Genomic DNA, 21,489 nt, shown 5'->3' on the forward strand with positions numbered 1-21,489 from the left:
TCAGAAGTCAAAGATCAGACTGAAATCCCCAGAAACTACAAGTAATCGATTAACATCAAAAGTTTGGGAACATTTATCTGGTACTCTGAAGTGTGATTAACTAAAAAAAAAATGAACCACAAAGTCAATCATTCCTGTTGGATTTTCTGATGTCGAGATAGAATTCGACAAGCAGTTTCTAATTTCAAACTGCTTTCACCAAGGAGCAGTGAAGTTCTCATTGAGCTCAGGCTATGCTTATTTTTCTCCCATGGGCTTTTATGAGAATATTACAACCACTGACATTTATTTTTCCATTCTCTCAGAACATCAATATAACTTGGCTTCTTAATTGATTCATAATTTTGGTTATTTCCTGGAATCATTAAGGTCAAAGATAAAGGGTGCTGGGGAATAAAACATTTCATTCATTTAATGTACCCAAATGTCAATATCAATAATCATCAGATCTGATATAGCACAGTCAGAAATAGGCAAACCACCATCTGCACTCTTCCCAAAAGCACTTTGAAGATACATTTACCAATCCTATGCTTGCTGCATTCAAGACTGGGCAGAACAGAGACGTGGCACTATAGTAAGTCGAACCAGGATCCTCTCTACACACAGCTTTTCACTGGGAGGGTAGGATCCATAGAATCCCTCCAGTGCAGAAGGAGGCCATTTGGCCCATTCAGCCTGCACCGTCCGAAAGAGCCCTCTACCTAAGCCCACTCTCAAGCCATATCCCTGTAACCCCACGCATTGCTCATGGTCAATCCACCTAACCTGCCACATCTTTTTTATTTATTTAGAGTACCCAATTCATTTTTTTCAAGGGCGATTTTAGCGTGGCAAATCCACCTGCCCTGCATATCTTTGGGTTGTGGGGGCCAGACCCACGCAGACACAGGGAGAATGTGCAAACTCCACGCAGTCAGTGACCTGGGGCCGGGATTGAACCCGGATCCTCAGCGCCGTGAGGCAGCAGTGCTAACCATTGCGCCACCTTGCTGCCCCAGTAGCCTGCACATCTTTGGACACTAAGAAATAATTTAGCATGGCTACTCCACTTAACCGGCACATCTTTGGGATGTTTGTGCGAGGAAACTGGAGAATCCGGAGGAAACCCACGCAGGCACAGGGAGAATGTGAAAACGCCACAGAGATAGTCATCCAAGGCCGGAATTGAACCCAGGTCCCCCGCGCTGTGAGCCAGCAGTGATAACCATTGCGCCATACCATTTCAATTTCCCAGAAAAACCATATGGCTGGTTCTGCAAATAAGTGAAATGATCTGAAATTCATACTGTGGATAAAAATTCATATAAAGAACTGGCTTAAGATTGCCCAAGCTTATTGTATGGCAGATTCAAACCTAAGTCCAAAGTGAGAGGACAATATGATGTGCCGACTCACTACATTACTCTGCAGCTCCTGGAAATATCTTGCATTTGGGGTTGACCTTTTGTTACTGTCCAGACAACATGATAACTTCACTGGATTCCACAAAGTGCTTCAAGTTGTTAATGGGTACCTGCAACCTTCAAATAACACCAGCCTAGATATAGTTAAACAGCCTACCTTTGAAAGACCTCCTACTTCCAAATAGAAGCAGATGATGAAGACATTCCAGGTGACCCACAGTGCCGTCCAGACAGCATACTAGGGAAATAAATCAAACGGTTTTGAGATTATTACAAGCAATTTTATGAATGAATATCGTTGAATAAACTGCTCAACTGCATTTGTAGATGTGAAATTAACGATTATTCAGCTGAAGACGCCCAACTATCCCACACTATCTGAAAGAGATCAAGATAATTGCAGTGTTAGTACTGCAACATTAAACTGGATTAAAGTCAATACTAATATTGCTCTGCCAGAAAACAACCCGGCTGAAAATACAATTCAAAAAAACTGTAAAACTATTATGAAAAACATTACTCTCAATCATTATTAGAGCAATGTCTACATTTTTATACTTTCATCAATCAAAAGCAGCCCGGAATAGATTTTAATTGTAAATACTCATAACATCATCCAATGATTTACAACTATGTGGCTATCTCGTTTCACGAAGATGGATGAAATACTAATTGCTAATAGTTGTGTTCTGTTCCTGTTGCACCATTTGGTCACTTTCTTCACACTGTTTCATTGTAATAGAAAGCCTGCACAAATTTATTTTCATGAAGTGAAACTAATTCTATTGGGTAGAAATTATGATCAGTATTGTTTTGGTCCTCTCTGTGGTTATTTTGACAAAAGACTACAGGATAAAATACCTTAGAAAGGTATTTGATTTGAGCATTCAAAAGCTCGACCCATAAAACTGTAATATGCTCTATAGTTAGTTCGGAATAGATGCTACTGTGTGTGGCACAAGCAAAAACAGCACCATTGTAGCTGATATTAAAGTTTCACATTGACGTTAAGAACTGCATAAATCGCATTTCAGGTTTACAATCTCAGCACAATATGCAAAAACTAACAAGAAAATCAATGCAAACTTTTGCAGAAGCTGTAGGCACTGAATGTTAAACAAATCAGATTGAAATATTTTCAAAAAAGGACAGCTCTGGTGTGTGTGGACGTTTTAGGAACTAGGTTAACACACTTATATAGCATCTTTCATTTTGTCAGGCTACCCAAGCATTTTGCAACAAATGAATTACTTTTGAAATGTAGTTGCTGATAATGTTTTAGTAAATATGAAGGTTGTGGTAGCATGGCCCCTTTAAGGGGTGATCCTTCGCTGGCCATGTGAACAGCCCAGAGCCTATGGGGATGGAACACACGAACCTGAGCCCATCAGGTACCAGCCACAGAGTTAATGGTGATAGAACCAAGGTCCACCCAGGGGGAAGCTCGTGTGTCAGAAGAAAGAGCTGAGGAGGGTGTTGGTACTGCCCCATCTTCAGGATCTGTGAATTTGCCTGCCCTTAATATGGACTCTGGTACAGTTTGGGAAACCGGTTGCAAAGTTCCAGTGCTCAACAAAAGTCCAAAAGTCCCTGATAGACTGACTTTATGACATTTGCTCATTGGCTCTCTTACTGTTAATTTTGTTTGACTGTATATGGGAGTTTTTATTGGGAAATTGTAAGGGACCTTAAAGGGGAGGTTATGTGGTAGCATGTCCCCTTTAAGGGGTGATCCTTCAAGAGGCATGTGACCCGCCAGAGTCGATTGGACAGAGGGCATGAATCTGAGAGTGGGAGTCAAGGGACGTAGTCCTGTGTTGGAGTTCTATTGGTCTGTAATATAGTGTTCTTCCTTTTTTAAATAAATCACCGTTGTGGTTTAACATTGCCACATCATATTGCCATGTGTTATTGCACGTGGCACAGTGGTTAGCCCGGCTACCTCACAGCATCAGGGGTCAGTTCCAGCCTTGTGTGACTGCATGTGGAGTTTGTCCGTCCTCCCCGTGTGTGCGTGGGTTTCCTCTGGGTGCTCTGGCTTTCTCCCACAGTCCAAAGATGTGCAGGTTAGGTGGATTAGCCATGATAAATTGCCCCTTAGGGTCCAAAGATGTGCAGTTTATTTGGGGTTACGGGATGGGGTGGGAGAGTGGGACTAGGTAGGGTGATCTTTCAGAGGGTCAGTGCAGACTCGACGGACCGAATGGCCTCCTTCTGCACTTTAGGAATTCTATGGTTACAACAGAGGTCTTGGCACATTGCAAGATCCCATAAAAGTAGTGCAATAGAGGTGTTTTAATATGTTTTAATGATTTTAGTTAATGAATATTGTTGACCAGAACAATAGGGAACCTCCCTTCTCATCTTCACAAGGTCCCTTGGAGCGATTTGTATCTGGAGCCAGGTAACAAACTCTTGGCACCAAGAACACACGGGGCTGGATTCTCCGGGCACACCTGCCCGAAGACCAGAAATTCCCGCCCGAGGTCAATGGACTTTTATTTGGTCTGCGACCCGCCCATGGCGATCTTGCGGTGGGCGGGGTGGAAGAATCCAGCCCATGGAGTTGCTCTGCACTGCCACAGAACGCTCCTCCAATCCTTTGAAACTCTAACACGATGGCTGGAATTTCCCAGTCCCGCCAGCATCGGGCATTGTTTTGGGCGGTACAGAAAACTTTGGAGAGCAGTCTGATGTTAAATGTTCCCGTCCTGCTGTTACAATCCCAGTTGATGTGACTACTGGATGGGACTATCATAGAATGGAATCCTGGCTCAAATGACTGTAACTTTTACTTTTTTAGGAAACATGGGTAAACAGTCACAGGACTACAAATTAGTTTTTAACAACACAAAAAAATGTATTAAACATGAAGGGCGTGATTCTCCCGAGTTACGAAAAATCGGGAAGCTGGCGTCAAAAACGGGCACGTTTGACGCCAGCCTCCGCCCCCCCGACCGGGAACTGATTCAGCTCCCCGGTCGGGGCTAGCATCGCGCGGCCGTGAACTCCGGCATCGCAGGCTTAACAAATTTTGTTAAGCCCGCTAGCCAGAGTTAGCGACAGCTGACGCGTCAGATGACGTCAGCCGCGCATGCGCGGATTGGACGACTCCAACCCGCGTATGCGCAGATGACATCATCACGCATATGCGTGAAACCCGCGCATGCGCGGGCCGGTATGCCCCTCAGCCGCCCCGCGAATGGATCCAGCGGGGCGGCGGAGGGAGAAAGAGTGCGCGGGTTAAGTACCCGCTGCCCGCGATCGGTGCCCACCGATCGCGGGCCCATGGCACCCTTGGCACGGCCGTGGTACTGCCGTGCCAATCGGTGCCATGGTTCCCCAGATCGGGACCAGGTGTGTTTTACGTTCATAAAAACGGCTGTAAAGGCCTTGGAAATCGGCCCATCAGCCAGGGGTGAATAGCTGCTCGCCGTAAAAAAACGGCGAGCAGCGATTCGTGTCGGGGGGCGGCCGTGGGGGGGGGGTGGGGGGGGGGGGAGAATAGCGGGAGGGCGTCGGACCAGCGTGTCTGTAAAAATTTACGCCGCCCGCTATTCTCCGAATTTTCGTGAGAGTGGAGAATTGCGCCCGAAAGGTTTGACTATAATACAATAATCCTTCACCCCATCTATAGCTTCACAAATAGGTATTTGTAACCTTAGCAGATCTTAAGAATAACACAGGTCACAAAATATATCTTATGCTGTAATGTTTTCAATAAATACACAGTCCCTGTAAACCAATAAGCCAACTCTGGCCAGACATAGCCCACTCTGCAACCAAGTGCCAAAGCCATGCAATCAAACTTCTGTGGATTTCTTCTCGAATTCTCCCAGGTGGTTATCACATGGATGTTTCCAAGCTCCACTCTCAAAATTATATGCTGTAGAATTTTCTCACAAACAATACTTTCTCTCACCAGTTTTCAGCAACGATCCACTTCCAAGGTTTCCAACTCTCCTTTCAGTATTATTCTGCCCTGAATTTCCATGTGCAATCTCTCGGGCACTCAGCCAAACTGCTTCACAGGTTGTACTAAGGTCACCAACATAGGATTGCTTCAGATATCTGGGGCGCGATTCTCCCAAAGCGGGAGAAATCGTAAGGCTGGCGTCAAACCCGGGCGGGTTTGACGCCAGTGCGCCCCTTCCCGACCGGGAACCGATTCTGGTCCCCGGTCGGGGCTAGCAGCCCGACGCCGCAAGCTCCGGCATCACGGGCTTAACGAATTTCGTTAAGCCCGCTTGCCGGAGTTAGCGCCGGCTGACGCGTCATATGACGTCAGCCGCGCATGCGCGGATTGGAAGACTCCAACCCGCGCATGCGCGGATGACGTCATTGCGTATTTGCGCGAATCCCGCGCATGCGCGGGCCGCGATGCCCCTCAGCCGCCCCGCGAATGGATACTGCGGGGCGGCGGAAGGACAAATAGTGCGCGGGCATCGGGCCCGCTGCTCGCGATCGGTGCCCACCGATCGCGGGCCCATGGCACCCTTGGCACGGCCGTGGTACTGCCGTGCCAATCGGTGCCATGGTTATAAAAAGCGAGTTGTTCCCGCCGTTTTTACGAACGGCCAGACCAGGTCTGTTTGCCGTTCGTAAAAACAGCGTAAAGGGCTGGGACTTCGGCCCATCGAACAGCTGTGAATTGCTGCCGGCCGTAAAAAAACGGCGGCAGCGATTCGTGTTGGGCGGAGGGGGGGGGGGAGAATAGCGGGAGGGTGGGAAAAATGTCGGGAAGGCCCTCCCGCTATTCTCCGACCCGTCGTGGGGGTCGGAGAATTTCACCCCTGGCCTCTCGCTAGCCAATTCCACCAGGTCTGTACCATTCAACTCTGTCTTTAACTTTAATGAACAGTGCCTTATTCAAATTCCAGTTCCTTTTGTCCTTATACTTCAATCTTCCTGGGACATTCACATTCCCTGCTTTCTAGAACTATCTGGGATTTGCTTTCTTCCCATTACTCCATTATCGTGCTTCTGCTTCTGCATTAACTTCTGGCAGACCTGAGAGAGCTGACTTCTCTCCCGCTACCTAGCTCCAACTGCCTTGAGTCCTGTTAAAAACTAAACTCGAATGTCTTTCTAACTTAAAGGTGGCCCCTGGTTGCTAAGCAACAGCCAGTCCTTCTCTACACTGGTTTGCTTATCACATCGTAAATTTTCAAATCACAATACAGACATAGTTTTAAATGATACCAAAACCCCCATACATGAAATTGCCTTTCTTTATCATGAATCTAACTAGAGTTTCTTACATAGAAAAACCACATTAAATGCACTCAAATCTATACCTTATTTCTAATATCCAACAATGCAAACCATGATGCCTGTAGCTGGTAGGACCAGAAAATCCCACCTAATGCATTGAGAAATATACCCGCAGAACACTGGCACACTGCATTAATAATAAAGCAAATCATATTACAATGTATTATGCATAAATAAACCTGGCCCAAACATGTGTGCTTTTTGTTCTGTATTACGTTGAATTTTACCAGGGGTTTCAATCTGACTGAAGCCATGGACCCAGGACTTGAAGTGCAGAGAGTTAATCCCCCCTATCTGCTTTACCTACTTTCAGTATACCTCCCCACCACTTCAGTTCTGTTTTGTTGTTGTTTTGTTTTGACATTTCACATTTAGTGCAAAAATAATGGGGGAAAAATGAGATTGCAGAATTGTGAGGAGGAACATAGTGGTTGAACAATATTAGAGAAGGAAATGTGGCATGAAGAGGAAGACTTTATTACAGATATGTTCCTAGAATCCTAGAATCCCTGCAGTGCAGAAGGAGGCCATTTAGCCCATCGAGTCTGTACCGGCCCTTGGAAAGTGCACCCTACTTAAGCCCCACCTCCACCGTATCCCCGTAACTTTTTGGGGACTATGGGGCAACTTAGCATGGCCTTACTACCTTACCTGCACACCTTTGGATTGTGGCAGGAAACGGAAGTACACAGAGGAAACCCACACAGACATGGGGAGAATGTGCAAACTCCACACAGTCACCGGAGGCAAGAATTGAACCCGGGTCCCTGGAGCTGTGAGGCAGCATTGCGACCAATGTTTATTTTACCCAAAATGTTGTCTTCTATAATTGCAAAATGTTTCTATTATTTTGTGATATACGTTAGCCCGTCTTTTTTCTTTAAACACTCCAATCACTTACTTTAGATTTTTAATTAATTCATTTTTTATTTTGAAGATACCCAGTCCACGTAAACCAATGGAAATGTCTCATTATGATTCTTTTCATAACCTTTTTTTCACTGTGCATTAAAACACTTTGTCAATTGTAATTTGTTGAGGAGTAATAGATGAATGTGTCTAAAACCATGCAAGTTAACTTTTTTTGAAGTTTGTTTCTTAGCATTGAGTTCTTCATTCGTAAAACAAGTAAATACTCTGTACCTGAATCAAATAAATCAGGTAAAATTTTAACAATATTCAGCAGGTCTAATAATTAATGGTTCAGCATGGAACAAAGAATAAAAGACTACTGAACAACATCCCGCTTAAACCTATATCGAAAGAAGTCCAGACTTGTAGCAGAGTTTATTAAGATCCTTTATGTTAATACAATGTAATAGTTTGTCCTGTATATTTACCAATGTAATTATCCTGTGTGCTGCTCTATGGGTATCAATCTTAATTTAACTTTATTTTCATCATTGTGTTGTAAATCTTTAAAGATATGTATTAAATGTCATTTATTTAAATAAATTGAATTGGAACTTAAAATAGCTTCTCCAAGCAGCCAGGCAGTTTTTGTGGATTAAACCATCTTATTTATCCCTCAAGAGGACAAAGATACTTCTTATGATGCTGAGTCACTGTGGATTTAGACAGGAATTGAATAAAATTCCATCGACACCTTCATTTAAAAAATGCTAATTTGCCTTGTCATACCTAAAGGCTTTGGCCACCCAAAAAAAACACAGGTGGGTGAAGACCTCAGACTGTTAATTAAATGGCCACAGTCCCTTACTGGGGACCATGAAGCGACAGTGATGTGAGGTCACATAATACAGTGACCATCTTGGTATTCCTGCTAAAGATATAGCAGGACATTGAGCTGCTTTTTAGAGACACCTTCAGAGATGCAAGTGTGTGGGAACAATTACCGTTTTACCTTCAACTGTATCTATTTTTTTTGTGCGTGTGATGGTGTAGGTGAGTCATGTGAGCGAGACGTCATGTTTTTGTCAACCTCTGAGGCAAGCGTGTGAGAAATAAACTAATCTTCTTCCTTTTAAAAATACAAAAGCTTGCTGCTGTGATATTTAAGTTGATTCAATAATTCCAAGGCAAATAAAAGACACACATCGGCATACAAATATCTTTGATCATGGACAAGAAAAGTTAGCAATGTAAAATTGCTCAATACCATAACCGTATGACTTCCACAAAATTTTCTCAACCCTAATTATAGAAAAACATATGTTGTGGATTTGTGTAATTCTCTAATCTTACTGAAAACTTCTTAACGTTAATAATTTCCAACTCAGCTTCGCATTTGTTCGGCTCAGCCACTGAATTAGAAAACTGTTGGTTCAAGACCCACTGTGGAGCTGAGCACAAAATCTAAGCTGACACTGGATTGTGAGATGTCCTATCCTTCAGATGCAATGTTAAACCAAGCTTTCAGTCCAGTGAAGGTACAAAAATCCCATGGCACTATATGCAGATAAGCAGAGGGCGGCTCTTGCGGCCTTGAGCAACATTCCTCCTTCAATCAATAACATGCGGGAAATAACATACTAACCTGACAAGTTATCTCACATGTTTATTGTAAGATATTGCTGCACACAGCTGGTTAGTATTTTTGCCCCAAAACACTCTGCCCTTCAAATGTAATTCATGGGTTGTGAAATGGTTTCAAATGTCACGAGGATGTGGCAGCACCATCATTTAGAAAATCATACCACAGGGGCTACTTTACTGAGAATTAATTTTTATCAGGATTGTATTGTGCACAGGCCTTGTGTGTCAGAAAGTGTGTTGATTTTATGTGTTGTGACAGACATTCATCACTCAGTTTGTTATTTCCTTGTCTGTTGTGATTCCCTAGGCATTCTAGTGAAGCAGCGTACACTGGCGCTCATGCACAATGCTGTTATTGATTTCAGTGCATGCTATTGGAGGGAAGCACACCCAAAGCAGATGTACATGCCTAATTCATTTTGAAGCCATCTTATTTATAATGAAACCATTAGTTTATGATGATCTTTAGTTTTTGTGCTTGATAGTTCCATTAGTTTTGAAACGTGGTGCCGGTTGAGGACATCATCAGAGGCCATGGGCTGGGCTCAGAGACCTTAGGCGAGTGCTGTTCAGTACTGGTCTCCACAAACGATGACCAGACCGAATGGCACTGTGGGGGTCTCCTCAGGGATCGGAGTCCCCAGGTGCTTGCCCTCTGGGGAGGGTGGCACTCTGGCACTGCCGGTGCCACCTGGCACTGCCAGCCTGGCAACCTGGAAATGCAACCTGGGGGCCAGTGCCTAGGTCGCACTGCCAGCTAGCAGGGGCACTGTCAGGTTGGCACTGCCAAGGTGCCAAGCTGCCTTTTTTTGCATTGGACCGAAGGTGCCCTGCGTGGGTGTGGAGCGGGCGTGGGGGGGGGGGGGGGGGGGGGGGGGGGGGAGGCCGGGGACTCCCTCATAGTGTATTGGGGCTTGGTGGAGGTCGGGGGTTGCGTCGGGGACTCCAGAGATTGGGGCACCACTTAAAGATGGCATCCTGATCGCTCACTACACTGACGAGATCAGGTGCTCCTCAGTGCAGAAAATGGGGATATATAAAAAGGGCGGCATGGTAGCATAAGTGGCTAGCACTGTGGCTTCACAGTGCCAAGGTCCCAGGTTCGATTCCCCACTGAGTCACTGTCTGTGTAGAGTCTGCACATTCTCCCTGTGTCTGCGTGGGTTTCTTCTGGGTGCTCCGGTTTCCTTCTGATGGAACCATCAATTCACCAGACACGTGTTTCTGATGTGAATCTAGGCTTTAATCGGCTTACTTCAGAGCCAGCCTGTTACCTGTAGTGACCCAGGCTGACTCTGGACACGGGTATTTATACAGCTGCACTAGGGGGAGGTGTCATGGGCGGAGCCCAGTGCAAGTTCCTGAGTGCTCCCAGCACTACTCTCCCTAGTGGTAGGATAGCGCTACTGCGCTTACCAAGATAGTGTGAATTAACATATATACATCTATATTACATTCACCACACCTCCCACAGTCCAAAGATGTGCAGGTTAGGTAGATTGGCCATGCTAAATTGCCCTTTGTGTCCAAAAAGGTTAGGAGGGGTTACTGGGTTACGGGGATAGGGTGGAAGTGAGTGCTTAAGTGGGTCGGTGCAGACTCCATGGGCCGAATGGCCTCTTTCTGCACTGTATGTTCTATGTTCTAAGGGTCTCTGCCTCCATCACCCTTTCAGACAGCGAATTCCAAACTCCCACCACCATCTCGGTAAAAAAGCTTTTCCTCACATCCCCTCTAAACCTCCTGCCCCGTATCATAAATCTATGCCCCTTGGTCATTGACCCCTTCAGCAAGGGGTCAATTACGTTAAATATTACATTGCGTAATATTTAATGATCCTATGTAAATGATACTGTAAATGCAGAAAAGGGGCAGAATCTTATGGTCTTCAAATATGAGCATGAGAGGAAATAATTTCTGAATCTCCACCCCAGATTGGCTTTCAATGAGTCCTTCTGGGAGATCTTCCTGGAGAAGTGCCAGTAAGGACAGCAGATTCACAGTAACGTCATTGCAGTGTTAATGTAAGCCTACTTGTGACAATAAAGATTTGTATCATAAATGAGGGTCAGTGCTGTTTCACCAGGATCTATGTTGGGACATCAATTATTCACCACGAGTGGAATTGTTCCAGAGAATGGCAAGATTTTAGGTTCTGACTGGAAACCAGCATGTATCTCCCCAGAGAATCAGCCAAGTCTTCTCTTCAGATCTTCTGACACTTTGTCAAAGAAAGGTTCATCTCCACAGAGCTCAGGGCGCCCTTTAAAAACGTCGCCCAGATCTCAAAGTTACGATACACATCCCCTCACCTCCCCGCCACTTCCCCCCCCCCCCCCCCCCCCTCACCCCCATCCCATCCCATCAAGGACATCTGGACCCTACTGTAATATTCATTACTGGCAATCATCCCCTACCCTAATAGTCATCATCGGCAATCTCCCTCCCTCTAATCATCATTGCCAGAAATCTCCACCCTGGCCACATCTGCAGGTCGCAACAGGAAGAACCCAACAAAGCCCTGCATCAGCCTAATAATCAATGGCCAGCTAATTTGCCAATGAAGTCCCACCTCCTGTAAGATCACCAAGACGCAGGAAAATGTCAGACTGCAGTCCTGGTGGCAAGTTTGGGGAATTTCTTCCCGGTCCTGCCATCAAGGCCATTTGTTACTTTCTGCCCATTGGTTTCTTCAAATCATTGGCTGTGAAAATGTAGAAGGCAGAGTTTACGAGACAGGAAGATTCCTTCAGTGATGCCCTCCAGCCCCTCCTCATTGTCCATTCAACTGCAGGATGCTCCAGAAAACCACTGGCCTGTTTGCATCATTTACCTGCTGCTCTGTACAATCTTTATTTCTGGTGTACCATTAGCCCACTCATGTGGTGGGCGGAAAGTAGCATCTAAAAATAGCAATCCCAGGATTAAGAGACAGATGGGAATATTCTCTAAAAGCTTTAGCAACTCACTAAACCCTGAACATCACATCAACAGCTTTACATTTCAGGTTTAGCAGGTTATATTAAGGTTCTGAAACCTCTTAACTTGTTCTCTTAATAATAGTATAACACTGAACCATAAAATTCCTACAATGCAAAGGAAACCACTCAGCCCATCGAGTCTGCACCAACCCTCTGAAAGAGCACCCTACCTAGGCCCTCTCCCCTGCCCTATCCCCATAAACCCACCCAACCTGCTTATCTTTGGACACTAAGGGGAAATTTAGCCCTGCCAATCCACCTAACCTGCACATCTTTGGACTTTAGGAGGAAACCAGAGCACCTAGAGGAAACCCATGTAGACACAGGGAGAAAGTCCAAACTCCACAGACAGTCACCCAGGGCCGGAATTGAACCCAGGTCCCTGACGCTGTGAGGCAGCAGTGCTAACCACAGTGCCACAATGCTGCCCAGTGCTAGTTTTGTTTTCTAGCTATTCAACTTCCTGTTCTTTTGTTAAAGTATAAGAATAAGAAAATTAGATATGGTTCTCCATTATATTTTCTAACTTTCCCTTCACTTCGGGAGGCAGCACAGTGGCAGAGTGGTTAGCACTGCTGCCTCACGGCTCTGAGGACTCGGGTTCGATCCCAGCCCCGGGTCACTGTCCATGTGGAATTTGCACATTCTTCCCGTGTCTGCTTGGGTATCACCCCCACAATCCAAACAAATGTGCAGGATAGGTGAATTGGCCATGCTAAATTGTCCCTTAATTATAAAACAAAAGAGCTGGGTAATCTAAATTTAATTTTTAAAAATTTGCCTTCATTTCATGGATAGTCCGCAGCAAGGATATGGCATGTTTAGCTGCTGACCTGGAAGTGTGGAAGTCGAGGCAGGAAGGGGAGAGGGACAGAGTGGCGGAGAAGGGAGAGAACCCACCTAACCTGTCAGCTTCCCTGGTGGTCTAGTGGTTAGGATTCCGCGGCCCGGGTTCGATTCCCGGGCAGGGAACGAGTGTTTGGGCAACACGGTAGCATTGTGGATAGCACAATTGCTTCACAGCTCCAGGGTCCCAGGTTCGATTCCCGGCTTGGGTCACTGTCAGTGCGGAGTCTGCACATCCTCCCCGTGTGTGCGTGGGTTTCCTCCGGGTGCTCCGGTTTCCTCCCACAGTCCAAAGATGTGCAGGTTAGGTGGATTGGCCATGATAAATTGCCCTTAGTGTCCAAAATTGCCCTTAGTGTTGGGTGGGGTTACTGGGATAGGGAGGAGGTGTTGACCTCGGGTATGGTGCTCTTTCCAAGAGCCGGTGCAGACTCGATGGGCCGAGTTGCCTCCTTCTGCACTGTAAATTCTATGATAAGAACAAGAGAAAGGAGGACAGGGTGGTGAAAAGGGGGAGAGGTGTGGGAGATGGGGGGGGAATAAGAGTCAGAGAGGGGAACTGAGAGGGGAGGGTTTGTGTGGTTCATGAAAAATGGGAGCAATGTATGTAGAAGACTGTGTGTAACATACAATGTGATAGAAGAGGTAATCCTTAGAGCACAAAAGGAATACTGCAGAGGAGATTTTGTTATTGGGGGGCAGTGTGAGCAATGGTTTTGAAGTCTGACACCATTGAGGAGTTGGGGAAGGGATGGCAGGTTTAACAGTTATAGGAAATGTAATTATGGCTGAGGAGTGGGTGGGAACTCATGGGTGTTTGGGTTACAAGGAAGGGGCTCATGCAATCTGTGACTGATGCCCCTGTGCCTGGGAATGATCTGAAGGGGATATTATAGCAAAAGAGTACTGGGAGTGATGACAGAGAACCTGTGGGTGAAGCAGGTTCTGGGAGAGGGGGGTTCAGCAATCGTTGAGAAAGGGTAAATTAGCACCAGACTTGTAGATCAGATGGAGGAGGAGTTCAAGAGGTGGGACATGCTGCCATTGTCGTTGGCGGGGAGGGTGCAGTCCGTCAAAATGACGGTGCTTCCGAGGTTCTTGTTCCTCTTTCAGTGCCTGCCCATCTTTATCCCTAGGGCCTTCTTTAGGAGAGTGACTAGCAGTATTTTGGGCTTTGTGTGGGCACATGGGACTCCGAGAGTGAAGAGGGTGTTCCTGGAGCGAGGAAGGGATAGAGGCGAACTGGCGCTGCCCAACCTTTTGGGGTAGTATTGGGCGGCCAATGTGTCAATGGTGCGTAAATGGGTGATGGAGGGGGGAGGGGCGGCGTGGAAAAGAATGGAGATGGCGTCATGTAGAGGTACGAGCCTGGGTGCCATGGTAACTGCGCCATTGCCGCTCTCCCCCAAGAGGTTTACCACGAGCCCGGTGGTGGCGGCGACCCTAAGATTCTGGGGACAGTGGAGACGGCATAGGGGGGAAACAGGGGGCTCGATGGAGGCTCCATTGGGTGGCAATCATCGGTTCATCCCGGGGAACAAGGATGGAGGATTCAGGGGGTGGCAAAGGGTGGGCATCAGTAAATTGAGGGACCTGTTTATTAGCGGGGGGTTTGCGGGCCTGGGGGAACTGGAAGATAAATTTGGGCTTCCCCAAGGGAACATGTTCAGATACTTGCAGGTAAAGGCGTTTGCTAGGCGACAGGTAGAGGGATTCCCTTTGCTGCCCTCGCTGAGGACAATGGACAGAGTGCTTTCGGGGGTGTGGGTCGGAGAGGGGAAGGTGTCTGACATCTATAAGGTAATGCAGGAGGTGGAGGAGTCATCAGTGGAGGAGCTGAAGGCTAAATGGGAGGAGAACTCGGGGAGCAGATAGAGGACGGGACTTGGGCGGATGCCTTGGAGAGAGTCAACTCTTCCTCCTCATGTGCAAGGCTTAGTCTCATCCAATTTAAGGTGCTGCACCGGGCCCACATGTCCGGGACTAGGATGAGTAAATTCTTTGGGGGTGAGGACAGGTGCACCAGATGTTCGGGGAGTCCAGCGAACCACGCTCATATGTTCTGGGCATGCCCAGCACTGGAAGAATTCTGGAAGGGGGTGGCGGGGAAGATGTTGAGGGTGGTTGGATCCAGGGTCAAACCAAGTTGGGGACTCGCGATTTTTGGAGTTGCGGTAGAGCGGGGAGTGCAGGAGGCGAAAGAGGCCGGTGTCCTGGCCTTTGCGTCCCTAGTAGCCCGACGAAGGATCTTGCTGCAGTGGAAGATGCGAGGCCTCCAAGTGTAGAGAACTGGATCAGTGACATGGCGGGATTTATAACATTGGAAAGGGTCAAATTTGCCCTGAGAGGATCAATACAAGGGTTCTATAAACGATGGCAGCCTTTTCTGGACTTCCTGGCTCAATGATAGGTATCTTGGTCAATAGCAGCAGCAACCCGGGGAGGGGGGGGGAGGGGTGGAGGGGGGTAAGGGGGGGTGTTCCTTATTGTAGTTTCTATTATGTAACTTAATATTGTGTTAATTTGTGTTGTTGTTAATATGCTGTGTTGTTCATGGAGGTGGGGCGAATGTTTATGATTGCTAATATTATTGTTATTTTTGATATTTTATTATGGTTCGTTGTTGTATAAATTCAAAATTTTTCAATAAAAATTATTTTAAAAAGAGAAAGGGTAAATTAGTATAATGATTATGTTATCGAACTGGTAATCACGAGATCTGTGCTAATCATCCAGGTACAGGAGTATAAATCCCACCACAGCAGCTGGAGAACTGGAATTCAATTAATTAAGAAAGTCTGCAATAAAAAGCTCATATAATATTGATGAGCGTGAAACCATTCGATTGTCACTTGTCATCAGCCACTCTCATGGAGGGGAAGAGTACAAGAGAGTGGAAGCTTGCCCAGTGAGGACACACATCAGGAACGTGGCACCATCCAAAATTTCCAACCACTAAAATGGTTGTAAAAAAATTATGTGACCTGAATGTTTGTTGAGATTCAAGGCACCTTGATGGGTTGGAAATGCCGAAAGTGATCCCTTTGCATGGAGGAATTTCAAATAAAGGCAGTGAGTGAGAAATTGAATGTACTGAAACACTACACTGGGATCAAATATGCTATTATCCAGTGTGAGCTGTGTACTGATATAACGATGGCTGGTTAGAGAAAATTTAGAAAATATTTACTTACCACCACAATATACCGAGGTCTGTACTGAATTGTACCAAAAAGACCAAGTATGACAACAATGATGTGCAAGAAGTTTGCTAGAATGGGGGCCCACTGATATCCCAGGAAATCAAAGATTTGCCTTTCCAAAGCAGCGAGCTTGAAAGGAAAGAGAGAAAGAAAATGGAGTCAAACCACATTGACCAGTGTTTATATAATGACAAAAAACTTCAATTCAGATTATATTGTGTGGCATATTTCTCAAATAAGTGCCCCAAAGTGCTTTGTACACATTACTGTGCAGCGCACTGACTGTTGTATACCCGGAATGAGAGACAATTTTAAGAGCTTGAATTCTGGATGAGAAGGCTCGCCGACTGCAATTACATCGATTTTCGTCAATTGACCATCGAATACTCAATGCCACTGACCGTTTGCAGCCACATTTAATCCACATTAAATAATCTCAGTAGTGTAGGTTTTAAGACTGAAATGAAAACTATAGAAGGGCAGCCTTTGTGTGACCATTTTAAACTGCTGCATAAACGAGACCAATAACAAAACCTGCTGCAATCTCTATTTGACCAATGCATCCAATTTCAAAAGGCAAAAAGATATAAATTCCCTGTACACAATGACACAGAATGATCCATTTACAATTGACAATACTTTTATGAGGGAATGCAAAAATGCAGACAAAAACATCCAATGCTCTATAGATGCGATTCTATTGGCAGAATTGTACAGGGTGCCATGGTCTCAATCACCCCCCCCCCCCCCCCCCCCCCCCCCCCCCACCCCACGCACCAGCTAAAAGGTTGGAGGGAGAGTGGGATGAGTGGAAGAATGGCTGGGGGTGGGGTTTCCACCCCTCTGGGGCAGGAGGTCCAGCCTCAGGTATCTACTCGCCAATCAGAGGCCAACAGTTCACAAGTACCGGTAGCACCAATGTGACCGCAATCTGTCCACTGCTGGTACTGTACTCGGAGCTTAAGGAGGCATTTAGTGATGGATCAGGATTTTGTAAGTGTGTGACGGGTGAGCAAGTGGCGGGCAAGCTGCCTGCCGGGTTTTGTGCCCTCTGCCTTCTAATCCACCAGGAGTGGGGTAGGAAGAGGTGAGGGTGCGTTTAATCCAGCCCAATGTGTTTACACTTCTGGTGAGAGTTCTCACCCATCTGGTAAATTAATCGAAAATTCAGATGTGCACAGCCCATGATCTTCTGACCACGTGGGTACTGAACTAGAATTTCTGAAATGCTGTCCAAAGCTCCCAATTTGTGAACCTCGAATCAGAAATGACCCAATGTGTATTCTCTCGAGATGCACTCGTCTCGAAAATTAGCCTCACTTGGCTGCCCAACTCCATGTTTAATTTATTTGTATGTCCACAGATATGTTCATTTGAACAATAGGTTGATACTTAGTTCAAGTTAGTGCCTTAGTCACAGCTTGCGCTTAAATTTTCACTGAGTCCCTATGCTTAAATGCTTCAGCTCTATAGAACCTTTGCTAGTAATGACCTCTTGTTATTTTCAATCAACTTTAACAGTTGGGCACTGCGTTAAACTGACACTAATGTAATACATTGCTTCAACACATTTTATAGCATCCATCTGTAACACTGTGCACAACTTTTTTGTATTTACTGATGCACTGTAGTTCATTTGATGGTTGATATCTTAAAAACTTGTAAAATGTATTTTATAAAACAGCATATCATAACAGTTGCATGGTCCAATATTTACTGCCATATCGCAATTAGATAACATTGGTAACTGGGCTAACTTTAGTATCCAAATGAATCCACTGTGGAGCAACAGACAATGATGATGATAGTAAACAGGAACGTGCAACCTCTAGGGGACTCTAACAATGTCACTGAAGGATATCATTAAAATGCAGGTTGCAGAACGAGATCTACCAAGGCAAAGAAAGTATTAGACCATTACTTCCGAGCTCTAGGACAGTGAATCTGGGGATACCCTAAAGATGCACTGGGAATCCTCACCCCTGGACGTTGTCATGTATGAATTGCATGGCAATTGTCCGGGAAGTTCAAACTTCCAATGGGCAATTGTCCTGCAGTGGGAGCCATCCAAAAATGTGATTTAAATCACAAACTTTGATGGTTCCACCTGTCATACAGTAATATTTACCCAGAAAAAGTTTGAATAATCAAAACCACTTCGAGCTTCTGGGTAACTATTGCTCTGACCTCTGTCACCTCCCTATGGGACCCTGGGACCCTGAATACCTCCTACCGTACCACCCCCCCCCCCCCCCACCCCACCCCCCCACCCCCATGGGACTTATCGCACACCCGCCAACTGTCCTGTGGGAAATTCCCCCACACACTCCTGATGCCCCATGGGACCCTTCAACCCCCCCCCCCCCCATCCCCCTCTGACTGCATCCCCCCCCTCCAATGGCAGCTCCCCCCCCCCCCCCCCCCCAGCAACCCCCGCTGACTGCACACCCGACTGGACTGCCCAAGACCCCCTAAATCCTACCTACTTATACCTTACAAACCTTCCTTCTCCCTGGCTTGAAAGAGCCTGGGCCTTTAAACTTACCTGATTTATGGCAACTAGTGCCTTAAAAAATGGGGACATGGCATTGTCCCCTGGAGCAAACCAGGAGCAGAGAGACAATCCAAACTTGATTGCCGGTCTGCGTAAGTTCAAGTCCAATGAACAACAGTGGGCTTGACACAGCAAAATGCCACATATAAGATGACAAATAGTCATCACGAAGACATACTGGCTTCAGCTTGAGATAAAACATTTGTAACAGCAAATCATTTATTTGAGATCCTGGATCCTCGTAGGAATCTGAATTCACAAGAGGGTGAACTCACCAATGCCGCACTGCTAGTGGAGATCCATACTTGAAGGAAGCGTGAACCATGGACAGGGCTACCTGTCTATCATACCAGTCCCTGCTCCCTTCAAGCCTGGCTCTCTCCTAGCAGTAAGATATTGGTGAATTAACCTTTGAACCTATAAGTTACTATTGTTGATACGATCAGTGATAAAGATTGCAAAAAATTCCTTTGCCTTCTATTTCAGTGACACTGTTAACCCATTTTAAATAAGCAGTTGAATTCCTGAATTAAAACCACTGACAAAGGAACATCACAGTGCTAATACCACCAACCATCATTTTGAGTCTTGGAAGCACTTACCACATTCAGACTTTATATTATTCTGATATTTTATACAGTGTGAAAAGTAAATATTGAAGGTATTTTGCCAGTGTCATTTTCAGTGACAACTATACCTTGATATACTGCAGGCATTGAATTTAGTCATGAGTAACATTCTGTCAACACATCGTAACATGGCCGGTGACATCTGCTAATCATTTTCTAGTGCTTCTGTTTATTGACATGCCAGCTGCAGCTGCTAGTGTCTATTGGGCTGGTCCAGGTGAAGTAGAGAAAAGTGGTGCTTTTTCTTTAAAATTTGTCTTTCACAGGCTGATGGAGCTGCTCCATCAGCCCACCTTATCAGGGGGTGGGGGTGAAACTTCTGGCAGTTTTAGGGGAAATGCAGGCCACAATCCAGGCCCAAACACCAGTTATAGCACTAATGGAACTACAAGATTACGCCGAACTATCGTGAGGACATCTGTAAATTCTGTCCCAATGACGCCCCATTGGAAGCTGCTTCCTGGGCTGTAACTCAAATTTATTAATTCCTGCTGAATATCTAAGGGGCTACACTACACTCCAATGTTTAAATGGCTATTCAGAATTCACGTTATTAAAATTAACAACATTAATTTAAAATATTGTGTGGTAAAACCACAATAGATTCCTTGTTCGTGAAAAGACATCCAATAGTTTTATCCTAAAATCACTGTTGGGGATAACAAATGCAGGGTGAATGTAAAGCTGAATGTCGGGGCTCCGCATGATGTCAAAAGGATTACTGTATGTCCGTCATCCCCTTCTATACCGGTGGCATGGAAGAAGTAGCACATGCGTTGGCCATACTGGGGACAGTCTTCCACATCCAATCATATGGCTCGAGCTTCCTAAACAAGTGAATTTCTGGGTTTTTCTTTCTTTCTTAACGGAGTTGTAGTCGGGGATTTTCGAAAAGGCTGCTCAGAATCCTGTGCTTGATCCTCATCGCCAATGTAATAATCCCAGGAGGTGTGGGGTGAAAAGTCAAATTGGTTTATTTTAAACTGAAAATAAAGCCTCTACCGCGAGACACAAAACAAATCTCCCAGCCCAGGACTACGGAAAACAGCTAGTTCCAGTCTGGGAGCTACATCTCCAGCTGGGATTGCCTCCACCTGCTCACCATGGGAACTCGTATTCTCCGAAGCCCATGGGGTGAGCAATCAGTGATCCCCCGTGTTCCTTGTGAGGGTTATCACAGTCATATGCCCGGCTTTTTCTTAAAATTGAAAGTGCACTCTTTCCTATCCCCCCCCCCCCCCCCCCCCCCCCCCCCTTCCCCACTCCCCACCAGCCCAATACTTGTCACTTGGCTTAGGACACCCCACTGAGTGGCAATGGAGTAAAAGGTTGTTCAACATGTTTAGTAACAAGTTCCTGGACACCAACACCTGCATTAAAATAATGCAGAGAGGAATTTGATACAAGACAACTAAGTTTTCCCATGGGAACAGCATCAATCATAAATTATGGAAAATGAAGCATTATACTCTTTGATCATGCGGGAAAAAAATTATGTTTTGTATAATGTTACCCCTCTGAGGACAACAGAAAACATCTGGGAAACTTCCATCATGCAGATAAACTTTTAAGTTAAGAAATACATTCATTGAATTAATGAGAAGATCAATGACATCTGGATTTCTCTACTCAATCCTTCTGAAGTGGCATCTGGATGGAAAGCAAATATTCTGTTCATGCAGAGTTCACCCAGAAGTGCACACTATCTCTTTGAAGTAATACGATGGCTGTTTATTCCAGTTTTACACCAATATCGGCACCAATAGGAATCCAGATGACCATACTCAGGAAACTTGTGTGTATCTCTCTCCAGGGGTCTTATCTGATCCAACATTTTTTATGAAGGTGCAACAGTGGGCAATGTTATTTTGAAGAAATTTCAAGCCTTTTTATTATATAGTGACAAAATGTCGAAATGAGAAATAATCTGTCTTTCCTACATATTTAGCAACTGAGAAAGCCTTTGCCTCGGTTTGACTGCCCATTTATCGCCTGCTCAAATTATGCAGGTAAGTGAGGCGAGGAGGGTTCCTGTTAAATGTCTACTCTTAGAAGACGCTTAAAACATTTTCCTCCACTTCCTCCCCCACTAAGACTAGG

At 45.6% G+C, this 21,489-nt stretch overlaps 1 protein-coding gene across 5 annotated transcripts in view; it reads right to left on the minus strand.

Moving 5' to 3' along the window:
- The window catches only part of LOC119969562 (sodium/potassium-transporting ATPase subunit beta-1-interacting protein 3-like), a 254,468-nt gene that overhangs the window by 139,952 nt on the left and 93,027 nt on the right, over positions 1–21,489 (minus strand). For all 5 annotated transcript variants that reach the window (XM_038803322.1, XM_038803317.1, XM_038803320.1 and 2 more), the window contains 2 exons: positions 16,198–16,335; positions 1,564–1,644 (listed from right to left, as the gene is read on the minus strand). In XM_038803322.1, coding sequence (XP_038659250.1) covers positions 1,564–1,644; positions 16,198–16,335 — 219 coding nt within the window. The remainder of the gene's footprint in view (positions 1–1,563; positions 1,645–16,197; positions 16,336–21,489) is intronic.

This window comes from Scyliorhinus canicula, chromosome 7, assembly GCF_902713615.1.
Source record: "Scyliorhinus canicula chromosome 7, sScyCan1.1, whole genome shotgun sequence".
Classification (NCBI taxonomy): domain Eukaryota; kingdom Metazoa; phylum Chordata; class Chondrichthyes; order Carcharhiniformes; family Scyliorhinidae; genus Scyliorhinus; species Scyliorhinus canicula.